Source organism: Nestor notabilis, unplaced genomic scaffold (assembly GCF_000696875.1).
Source record: "Nestor notabilis isolate BGI_N333 unplaced genomic scaffold, ASM69687v1 scaffold31868, whole genome shotgun sequence".
In the NCBI taxonomy this organism is placed as follows: Eukaryota; Metazoa; Chordata; class Aves; order Psittaciformes; family Psittacidae; genus Nestor; species Nestor notabilis.
Genome location: NW_009939283.1, coordinates 6,918 through 18,102, shown reverse-complemented (window position 1 = coordinate 18,102; position 11,185 = coordinate 6,918). Strand labels below are relative to the sequence as shown.

Here is an 11,185-nt window from a genome sequence, read left to right as displayed (position 1 = left end):
AAGAGTGTTTTCTGCCCTCAGTATGAGAACAGAAGTGGACATTGCATCATTTGCTGACTCAGTCAATGTCCTTTTGACTCTGAAGGGGAAAGAAGGAAACTTTTGCCTTCTGTCATGCAAAATGTCATCTCGTTCTGAATGTTAAAAATAAGTTTTGTGGGAGAGCTTTCCTGTACACTGAGGTGCAGTAGATGTGGTTTTTATAGCCATGGTGGCTTAAAACACTGAAGAGCTTATTTTGGTTTACCTTTGTTAGGTGCTAGTGGTCTTCTTGTGGAAGTTGCTTGTGTTTCCTTGTTCTGTCACTTGAGCTCAGCTCTTGCCAGCCTTATTTCTAGAACTGTAGTCCTGAGCTCTTCCCCCGTAGTGAAAATAGTCATTTCTAGTTCTTAAATGCTAACACTTGCAATTGAAATGCTTGAAGTTTGTATTGCCTTAGTTTTAAGGTCGACTCCAAAGTAAGATCTCTTGTTCTGTTGCAGACTGCCTTCACAGTGTTCCTGTTGCTCAAATGGGGAATTACCAGGAATACCTGAAAATGATGCCTTCACCCCTTCGGGAGATTGACCCAGACCAACCAAAAAGACTCCATACATTTGGCAATCCGTTTAAACAGGACAAGAAGGTAGGAGCTGCCACACTATCTACTATACCTTTATATCTAACATGGCTTGAAATCATTTGAGAGTTGAATTTCTCTCTCCCAACTGCAGAATGTTGCTAACCTGTGTAGCTCTTCCGTCATCTGAGGACAGGATTGCTGCCTTTCACATGGTTCAAGGAAAATGTGTAAAGAATCGTGCTAATGTGGCACTGGTGTGTCTCTGGTTACAGTGTACATTAGGTGACCCTGTTCCAAAAACTGTAAAGCGTTTGGAAAGCCACCTGAATTTTAACACAGGGGAACTTGTTTCATCAATTCATTGATGGAGGAATTTCTCTTAAGTACTGTTCTTAAAACTTCGGGCTGTTTTTTTCCTTTTCAGGGTATGATGATAGATGAAGCAGATGAATTTGTTGCTGGGCCTCAGAATAAGATCAAGCGTCCTGGAGAGCTCAACACTCCAGCGTCACTGAAGAGAAGGCGAAGCATGTCACCGCTGCTGAGACGGCCACAGTCACCGCCTGTCGTCACCAACCACGTTGGTGGGAAAGGGCCACCTTCTGCTGCTGGATCCCCATCCTATCTGAACCCCAAAGGTGTCCCAGCAAATAAAGGTATACTGAGTTGTAGTGCAGGAGCCTGTGTGGTCACAAGTGGTTTAGAAAGCAAGCAGAGCACTCTTGTGTGCGTTCTGAGCTGACTCGGTGTGTCAGCTTACGCTTTAGTGTGCTGTAGGACTGAGTTTCTTTTGTTGGCCTAAATAAACAGGCTGCTGCTACAGCTAATGAAGTCTGGAATAAAAAAAATGAAAATGGTGACTTCATGATAGTGATATGAGGTAGGAACAGTCTGAAAGGAAGTATTCCTTTGGTCACATCAAATATTGAAGAGTTGTCCATCACTATGTGCTACTTCAGCCATGAAAGGATCCAGAACTACTTCCTTTTAGGTTTTATTGATCCTGCAGTTATGCACTAGTAAGATATCTATGTTTAATTTGTAGATACCAATAACAGTGTTGTCCAAGATGGCAATGGAGACAAGAAAGCAGAAAACTGTCAGTCACTGGAAAAGCAGATGGATGGCTTACCTGTGCAGATGGGTCCTTCAGTTCCAGCTGCTATGGGAGAGGATGAAATGTTACCCAATGACTTGGACTCTCTACCTGTTGAATTCAATTGTTTAAGTGAAGATGGGTTGGATCATAAACCTGGTACCAATGCACTTGTTCGAGGCTCTGTAAATTACAGTGTGCCTGGAGAGGACCAAAAACGGGCCATGGAGTCTACTTCTGAGTCTGTGCCAAATTCATTTAAGATAACCCCTATGATGCTGGAGGGAAACAACGCTGATATCAAAATTAAAGTGATGAGAGAGGTTCGCAAACCTGGAAGAAGTAAGTTGGATTTCTTGTGTGTGTGTACTTTTTTTTATGAGTGTATTCTATATAGTGCTATTCCTAGAAATAAGGAGCTATTTTCAGTCCATGTACAACTTTAGATTTTGAATCATTTCTGCTTGTTGCATCTGAGCAATGGAGGGACAGAAAATGAAGCAAGTTCTTACATGCTGGGCAGGTGAGTTGCAGTTCAGACAGCAGAACTTGGGAAGTTGAGTGCCAAGTGACCTTTTTTGCCCTTGAAGATAGGTTAACTGGTGTAAGAGGTACCCTGTGAGAGCAGAGGTTTTGGGTTTGTTACTTATGATCTAATGAGATTAGATAGACTCTGCCTTAGGCTGCCCTGCTCCTTGTGTGTACTTTGCTGCTCTGTGCCCCTCAAAACTTCCTTTGGAGGGCAAAGACATGTAGCTACAAGGGTGCATTTTGGAATGTGTTTGAAAGGGAATCTTAAAAGTATTACTTTGCTGTTTTACTTTGTGAGACAGTGTAATTACTGATGGTGACCGTTGCAAATGCTTAAGAACTGAAGACAAAATATGATTTTCTTCCTTTTTCCTGTAAGATTTGATAACCCCTCAAAATCTAAAATGTGAGGAAAAGTAACTTGCCTCCTCATGTAACAGAATTACATGCTTTGCCTGTACTTGTGTACAGGCTCAAAATCAAAACACTAACCTGAAACTCCAACTGATGTGTATGCTGTAGGATTTGCCCATGGCAGATGTCCCTTGTGTGCTCTGTGTCTGAGTGCATTATGTCTACAAATTAAACTACTGCCTCTTTCTAATACGTTGTCAAGTGCCAGTAATTAGTTTAGTGGAGTGTTCCCAACTCTTCTGGTTTTCTGATCTTGCATTGCTTTCCTAAAACTTAGTATTTTGATGCCTCTAATCATTGTGGCAGACAGAGGCTGTTGAGAGATGAAGCCATTTTTCTGCTGCATCTCTATTTGATTTTTAAGATGGTTTAAAACTTCTTATTTGGGTACGTCTTTGCTTCCTGTTCTGCAAAGTGGGCTTGTCTAATTTTATACCAAGTTCATGTCTGGAAAGTGGTGCTGCAGAGTAAAATAGTACTATATTCACTGTGAGTCACCTGCCTTACTGCAGAGTTCAGGCAGGCAGCAAAGGAAGAAGCTAAATAGCAGTGGGTTAAAATATGTACACATAGTCACAGTCCTGACCATGGATCCTCTCTGTGCCTGCTTCATCCTCTGAGCAGGCACCACAAATACCTTCATACTGGGTTCAACTATGGAAAATACTGAAACAATGCTACTTTTTGTTTCTGTTTTAATGTGCCCAGTTAATTCTTTGGCAGTGAACATACTTGGTATCAGAAGACAGTCATGTTGATTGTGCTCACACCTAAGCGTTGTCTTTGTAAGAGAACTAACCCTAACCTCTGCTTTCAGAAATAACAGCTCTAGGTTGAAACAGGGCTTGGTGGTCCTACACCCATAGTAACTGCTCATGATGGCACTGTGGTCATGGGGATAGGAGGCTGCTCTACATAGCCTGTATTTTCTGAGGACAGATGTTTCTAGCTGCTGCTCTTAAAGAGAACCTAATTCTTTGGTGCCACATTTCAGTATCGCTTCAGGTTACTGGTAACACCTGCTTGGGGTGCATAAAGCTTGGGTGGGCTTTTTCTTGCCTCACACCTATTGCCATAGACAGTTATGTGGATTGGGGCTTTGTTTTTTCTTTTGCCTGTTAAGATTTATTGAAAATACCTTTCCAAGGTTTATTTTTAATAAATGGTTGAATTTTTCTTTTTAGATTATGAAAAAATTTTCTCTCTTCTTGAGGAGGTGCAAGGACCTATGGAAATTCAGAAGTATTTCATTGAATTTGCTATCAAGGAAGCAGCAAGGTTTGTACAGATATAAATGACTTATGTTGGTTTAGGTGATGGTAGTAAATCATAGACTTTTCCAGTACTAGTAATTTCTGTTTTCCTTTTTGCCATATTTCAATTATTATAGTTGTTTTAGTGCTCAAACTGTTATATTTTTGTGAAGTAAATGGTTTTTACTTAAAGTTTAAAGGTAAAATCCATAAATGGGTTGTTATTGAAGACCAGCCCAAAATTTGGGTGCACTGAGGAAGGGTGGCTGCATTAAATTACATTTTCTGGCCATTCTAATGCCATAAATAAAGCAAGCACTTCCATACTGGAAAAAGAGGATCCTCCGGTAATACAATTTGTTGTGGATCAGTAGTCTTCGGGCTGTAGAATGGTTTGTGTTGGAAGGGAGCTCAAAGCTGCTCCAGCTCCAACCCCTGCCACAGGCAGGGACACCTTCCACTAGAGCAGGTTGCTCCAAGCCCCTGTGTCCAACCTGCCCTTGAACACTGCCAGGGATGGGGCAGCCACAGCTTCTCTGGGCACCCTGTGCCAGCGCCTCAGCACCCTCACAGGGAAGAGCTTCTTCCTTACATCTAACCTGAACTTCCCCTGTTTCATTTTAAACCCATCACCCCTTGTCCTATCTTGAGTTGTTCAGCTGTATTTTTGGAAGAGAAGAATTGAAATTGCTCTCCCTTTCTTCTGCAGGTTTAAAAAACGGGTCTTAATACAACACTTAGAGAGAATACTAGAGGAACTAGAGTTCAGCAGCCTACCCAACAGAGTTAATCATGTCAACAGTAGATAATAATGTACCAGCCAGACGAATATGGACCAGGAATGAGTTTGCTGTGCCGCAGAAGAGTGGAAGAGGATGTCGCTGCCGCCCTCACCATCTTGGCAGTCAAGTGATTTTACTGTCACAGTCTGAGAAGAAGCAGTGGAGCTTTAACTTTAAGAACCTCTATCGGCAGAAGCTGGGCTAGAACCTTAAGGATTTGCTATGAAAGGTGTGGCTTTTTTCCTGTGGAGGGTGCTATTTGCTCAACAGGCTGAAGAAAATAACCATTGCTGCCCCTCCTGCAGGTGATGAGAATTTACTCATTTGAACGCTGTCATTAGACATTTTCGTGCTATAGGCAGCAGGTTGCACTAAAATGGGGCACTGTCAAATGCACACACTGTCTGCATCGTGGAGAGAGCCCGTGTTCCCAAAAAAAAACCCTCCCAGAAACACCTGCACTGGTAAAATTGCATGTTGCCACCACAGAGACAAGGGTCTTGTTCCCAAGAACTGCTAGCCATGCCTTTAAACTTGAGATGCAGTGTAGATTGAGAGTAAAGAAACTGCTATTGTGTTAATGAAAGCTAAAGACAGCCCTGTGACTGTTACCACCCGCTGGTCACTAAACAATCTACCTCAGACTCTCTTCTGTTTTGTCTGCAGACATTATGAAAGTGCACCTGAGGCTTCCCAGGTCCCCGACTTCAGTTCTCTTTCATCCTGTGAGGAGGACGGAGACTCTTCAGGTGGCCTTGGCACACGCTGTGCTTTGGAAGCACTAAAAGGAAACGCTTTTAAAAAACGTGTATTTTAATGTTCATACAAAAGAGATTATTTTGAACAGTATTGTTACCAGATCACTAATTTGATATTTTAACTGTATAAATTTTTTTGGAACATATGTATATATAAAATAAACCATTTTATTAATTTTTAATAAGCGCTAATCTGAGGAGTCTGTAGCGGGCAGCACCGAGTTCCTCCACTTGTCTGTTACCAACAGACTGCTGGTATTTTTGTACAGCCAGTGAGCACTTACACTGCAGCTCCACCTGATCTTGCACGCCCTCAAACACAGCTGGTGGTGGTAGTTGCAGGATGTGTTTGCACCCTGGAGTACCTGCTCCATCGCTCAGCTCAGCCTGCGTGGGGTGCACGTTTTTACTCAGTATTAAAGGTTGCAGTTTAGCAAACCCTTGGTTGCCTGAGCTGGTATCCTCTCCTCCATTCCTCTAACTGTTTTATCCAAAGGTAACTTTATATATCACAAAACATAAAGAAGACTGGAGCACCTCCATGTAATGATTTTTTCTTCCCTTTAAAGCAGTACCATGCAGTAGTAAGCGGCTCTTCTGATAATTGTGTGTTTGCAGTTGTTCACACGTGACATCCTCTGATCCTCTAACAGCTTTCTTTTAAAGACAGGTTGAAGTTGTGCTCATGTTTACTACTACTGCGAGTATCCTGGGGGTTCTGGTTGACTAGCCAGCAGACTAGTGAGCCTTTAGCTGGTGAGCCTTTGCTTCTCCATTCCCACTGGTATTTTTAGGATTAGCCAGCCTGTGAGACAGCTTTTCCATCCGCTCTCAAGCAGTGGCCTTGTTTCTCTGGAAGATGCAGTTCGAGCATTGGGATTATACCAGTGAAATTCAAGAAGGAAATAAAATCCAGCAACAGCAAATCTCTGTGGCGGTGTTACGTGAATGAAGCGGCCTAAGGAAAGGCACTACTGCAAACCTGTCCTAATTCTTCTCTTAAAAACAACTTACTCGTCTGTAGGCTTGAACACTTAAAGAAAAATCAACACAGAAATACCTTGGAATGATATCAAGGGAGATCCATTCCTTCAGAACTGTTACATGGAAGCTGTACGTCGCCATGATAGGCCTCCCATGCCTACTGTTGGATTCTTACAAGGGAGTTTATTTACAGAGGGTCAGATACACTGTGCATACCTTGTTTTAAAAGAAGCTGGTTACATGCATCAGGTTGCATGTAATAGGCTATTTTTGCAGTAGTAGTGGTAAGAGGAGACAGCTTTCTTCCATATAGTTAATGGCTATTTAGTTTTCTTTCCTGATTCCAGAGACACTCACTTGCTGATAGGGTGTCTGAGGAGGGGCTGAGGCTTCAACTAGTGACCTTCTTGGAATGTAAACCTGCTCTTTCGACGTGATGCAGTTGGCTGACAAATTAGCTACAGGAAACTGGTGCCTTCCATTGTTTGCAATCCTCTATCTCAGAAACTACAAAATAGTCCTTTCAGGTACAAGCAGTGAAAGTTTTCCCTTTCTTCTTCCCTTACCATTATTTGAGCTGAATAAATTGAATTAGCATCAGACTGTTAGAGGGGAAAAGAAACCTTGTAGTGAACTGGATGTGAGTCTTCATAAGGAGAGGTGAAGACAAAGGAGCAATGGTAATTCATCTGAGAGTGCCCACAGCCCCGTGTCCCACATGGGGCACAGAAGGAACATTGCTTAGGAAACAGTAAATGCTCCACGACCATGTTAAGGAGAATCTTGATGGAGATAACTCATCGTAGACAAATGGCTGTGCTGGGTCTGGGTGGAACATGGATTGAACAAACACAGCACTTCCTTGAATGACACCCTTCAGTGTGCAACTGGGACAGGCACGAGAGCTTACACTGGTGTCAGGACTTGCCTTTTCTGCAGGGAAACCATGACCCCAGAGGCAGTGGCTCTGTTACTGAGCACACGTCCAGTCTGTGTGACAGATCCATGGATATATATGGATGTGTGGATGGAATCGGGAAAGCTGCATGTCAATGCTTTGATCAAACTTAGGTTTTTTGGCACACTTAAACTGGAATGTTGGCTGTTTCCTGTAAGGAGCATTGCTCAACAATCTGAACTAACAAATGAAGTGCTTATTCCTGCCACGGGCAGAAGGGTTTTGTGGTACTACCTATATACATATCCATTTCCTGACCCTCATTTAGGCGGGTATCCTCGCTGCTCATCTTACTCCCTTGTAAACATGAAGGAGTTTTCCTCTTCAAGTGAGCCCAGAGCCATGCAGCTCTAGGCCTTGTCACTGATGGCACATACCTATTAGGGGCTGCTCTGCCCACTTCGTGTGCACAGTGCATTTACCATGGGCAAGGGTGTTCTTGCCCTTATTTAACCAGCATCACAAGGTGATTGGCATCTTTCAGGTTAACCCACTGAGGCTGTTCCTGTGCTATGGTTGGCTTGGCAGTGGTCAAACAACTGTGTATCTTCCTTTACAGGAAACTGTGGAAGAACGACAAACCAACCTCTTTTTATACTTTTGTACCCCCCTGGAAGTTTTCTGCAGGTTCTGCCTCTAACCTGGCTGCCTGAAATGGCAGCAATGCAGGGGCTGGAGTTTGTTCTCTTTTCTGTTGCTTTATACCCAGTAAGAAACTTCTGCTGGAAAAATAGGAGTGGAAATGACTTGGCTAACAAACAAACAATGAAATAAGCTAAAGCTAAACTGCTTCATACCAGCAACATGGCAACATCACACCTTTAGCAAACGGACTCTAGAGTGCTTGACTTGAAGAATATGCAACCTAGTTAAGCTGGAAACAAGGCCAAAGACACTTCAGATCTGGCAGAAATGGGGTTTGGCAGAGATCTGAAGGAAGGATGTTAGTCACTGGATTTAAAAGGAGCTGCTGCTTTCAGGTCTGCAAAAACAAGCTGAAGTCTGTCCTGAGTGGAAAAGGAAGAAACTGGAGAAGAATGCTGCCTTGGGATTTAGCAAAAATCTTGTGGCCTGGAGCTCTTCTTAAGCTGTACTTGTAAATCTGAATCTTGTGATCATTTCAGGGAGGGAAGACTCAACTGAACAGGTTGGACTTGCCTGACATTCTCCATTTAGTTCAGCTGCAACCTGGTGTGTTGTTTCATCCTTGAAAGTAGATTCTTGGCTTGGCTTTAGCAGTGGTGGTTGTGGCTGTCTCTTGGTAGTGGCTAAACCACTGTTTTAGGCAGTTCTCTGGGGACCCTGTTGTCCATCAAGCAGGGAGCACGGATGGGGACTGTGGGGGGTGGTGGTGGTAGGACAGGCAGCTGCTGCTTGTGTGTGGTGAAAGCTGGTTCAACTTCATCTGATCCACGTCAGAGCCTTCGTTTTAGAACTGTGAGCTGCTCCTCAGGGCTGGTAGTGCAAATCTGGTGGCTTAGGGCAGCTGATTACTCAGAGTTCAGAAGGAGAACGTGCCAAGGAAAGGAGTTAAACTTGGTACAGCTTCATGCTGTGGAAGATCATAGGTGCGTATGTCTTCCCTGGCTTGGCAGCCACATGGGTTTGCCAGGAATGGTGACTGCTGGTACTGTGGAAAGAAAACACCACTTTTTACTTCCCATGAGCTGGGAAGCTATTGAAGAAGCTGCATATGTATGAAGACTCTGAGCTTGGGCTGAAGCTCTTAGCTCGTGGTGAAATCCAGAAGAGTAGTTTGGCTTGGTCGAGGCAGTGGAGTGGAAACCGCCGATCACGCGTTGCTGAAGATTTATGTGTGGTTTTGAGAGCTTGGGGGAAGCTTCATCTTCACATCTGCAGAGGGCATTTCATGGCTGTTTCCTAGCCCTGGGTCAGCTCCAGCAGCAGTGGAAGTAGCCGGATCCTTGGCATTTATCTATGCTTGCTGTCATCCCAGTCACTGTCACTCTGCTAATGCAGCCTTGCATAACATCCCTTAAAATACTGGGTACCTCTGGCTATTTGCTGTATCCCAGCGCTCCCATTGCCACTGCTGAGCAGCTGGGAGGAGGGATGGAGCTATTTGTGAAGCAACCTCATGGTGGGTGCCCATTTAAAATACTTAAAGGCTCAGGAGGTTTATAAAGCATTTTGGTAGTTACAAGGGCAAAGCTGTTTGCACATTGAGATGGCTTCCTGTCATTTATTCCCAAAGTATATGCATATTTTCATGTTATATTTGTAAATATTTAATACATAGAATATATCGAGAGAGATTCAGCCTTTTGTAAAGGATGGAGTTGGAGGGTTTCCCCTCTTGCTTCATCTTGTAGCTGTGACCTCAGCTTGTGCAGAGGTTGCCCTTGTAGAGAAGGACACTGGGCTCTGGAGCCATCCCAGGTCTTGGATTTGTGACAACAGGCAGCTGCTTCCTGGCAGCTGGAGCTGGATTTTTGCTGGATGTGTGGAAAGGCACATTCTGTCTCGTGAGGTGGTGGTAGTGTGAGCAGCTACTGTTTGGGTGCAACTTCTAAAGCTTAGAAACCTGTCAGTGTCAGTGGGGTTTGAGTGTAGACGGCTGAAGGTGTTTTGATCAGTGTTTGCTGCTGTAGTAGCTGATCTCTTGGTAGTGGGTGCCTCAGTCTTCAAGGGTGCTCTCATGAGTAGGACACAAATACAAATGAGCCCTCTTCCCCAAGACTGAAAAGTGATAAAAACACTAAAAAAAAGGGCATTTTGCTGATTGCAGATGATTACAATGCAGCTGCTCAGCGGTGACATCCCATGGAAAAATCACAGTTTTCCAGTCTGTGCAGCATATTAAACCCCTTCATGCACAGCTGGCACATTTAGCTGAGATGGTGATGTTGAAGGGACTGATCCGAGAGCAGCCTGGATCCCAGTTGCTTGCAGAATATGAAAATCAGGTTGTTCCAATTCATCTGCACTTGGTTATTCTGGAAGAGAGACAAACTATCTTGAGGACTTCTGGGGCTGCTAATTAAAGTCTTGCGGCGCTCCTCTGGGAGAGAGTCTTTAAAGATGGATGGAGGGACTTACCCAAGGTCGTGTAGTGTGTCACTGGCAAAGATGGTTATAAAATCCATGCCCTAATTTGGTCTTTTACATTGAATCATCTTCCTGGGGTAGGAAATCTCACCCGAACTCTCATGTGTGTGTGGTGGGCTCCTGCCTGTGCTCCCTGACCTGGGCTCCGGCATGTGGGGAGCATTGGGGCTCCCTATGGCTGGTTTCCATGCAGGAGTGGCTGAAGTGGGTGCCTTTGGCTGGAAGCAGGCATTTGGAGCTGGAAAAAAGCAGGAGCTTGGAAAGAGGGAAGTGGTACGGCTGTATAGAAGTGGCTTAAGCGTGTAGGCACTTGCGGTGGTACTGCCTTGTGTTTAACATGGAGTTCTGGCTTCTGACCTGAGCTGCTGCAGCTCCTTTCCTTTCTTTCTCAACTGTGTGGAAGCGTGTATTTAAATTCCACTGGCATCTTGGATTCAGGGCTCCTGCCTCCGCACCCGAGGAGTGGGCAGAGCATAGAAGCTGCTATCCAGAATGATTGCCAGTAGAAAAGGAGATGGTTGGGGGGGGGACTTAGGAGCTCTGGAGCATTGTTGGAAAACAAGGATCCAAACGTATGGCACTTGCGGTGCTGCAGCAGCAGCATTGGGCTGGCAGGGGGCTGGATGGGGGCAGGGCACGCTGGGCCTCGGCGTGCTGCGATGGATGATGCTCAGGGAGCTGCTGCTGTGGTTATCCCTGCAGCAGGTCAGGTCAGACGGGGTGAGAGCAGCTCCTGGGAACTGGCTCTGGGTTCCCCTGAGGGAAGGCGGCTGCTGGT

The 11,185-nt window shown here is 44.6% G+C and overlaps 1 protein-coding gene across 1 annotated transcript in view; it reads left to right on the top strand.

The window, feature by feature from the left end:
* The window catches only part of LOC104409797 (protein DDX26B-like), a 22,846-nt gene extending 17,253 nt beyond the window's left edge, over positions 1 to 5,593 (top strand). The window contains exons 11-15 of the mRNA XM_010019775.1: positions 483 to 625; positions 987 to 1,218; positions 1,608 to 2,000; positions 3,788 to 3,881; positions 4,566 to 5,593. Coding sequence (XP_010018077.1) covers positions 483 to 625; positions 987 to 1,218; positions 1,608 to 2,000; positions 3,788 to 3,881; positions 4,566 to 4,665 — 962 coding nt within the window. The 3' untranslated portion in view covers positions 4,666 to 5,593. The remainder of the gene's footprint in view (positions 1 to 482; positions 626 to 986; positions 1,219 to 1,607; positions 2,001 to 3,787; positions 3,882 to 4,565) is intronic.
* The last annotated feature ends 5,592 nt before the right edge of the window (positions 5,594 to 11,185 follow it).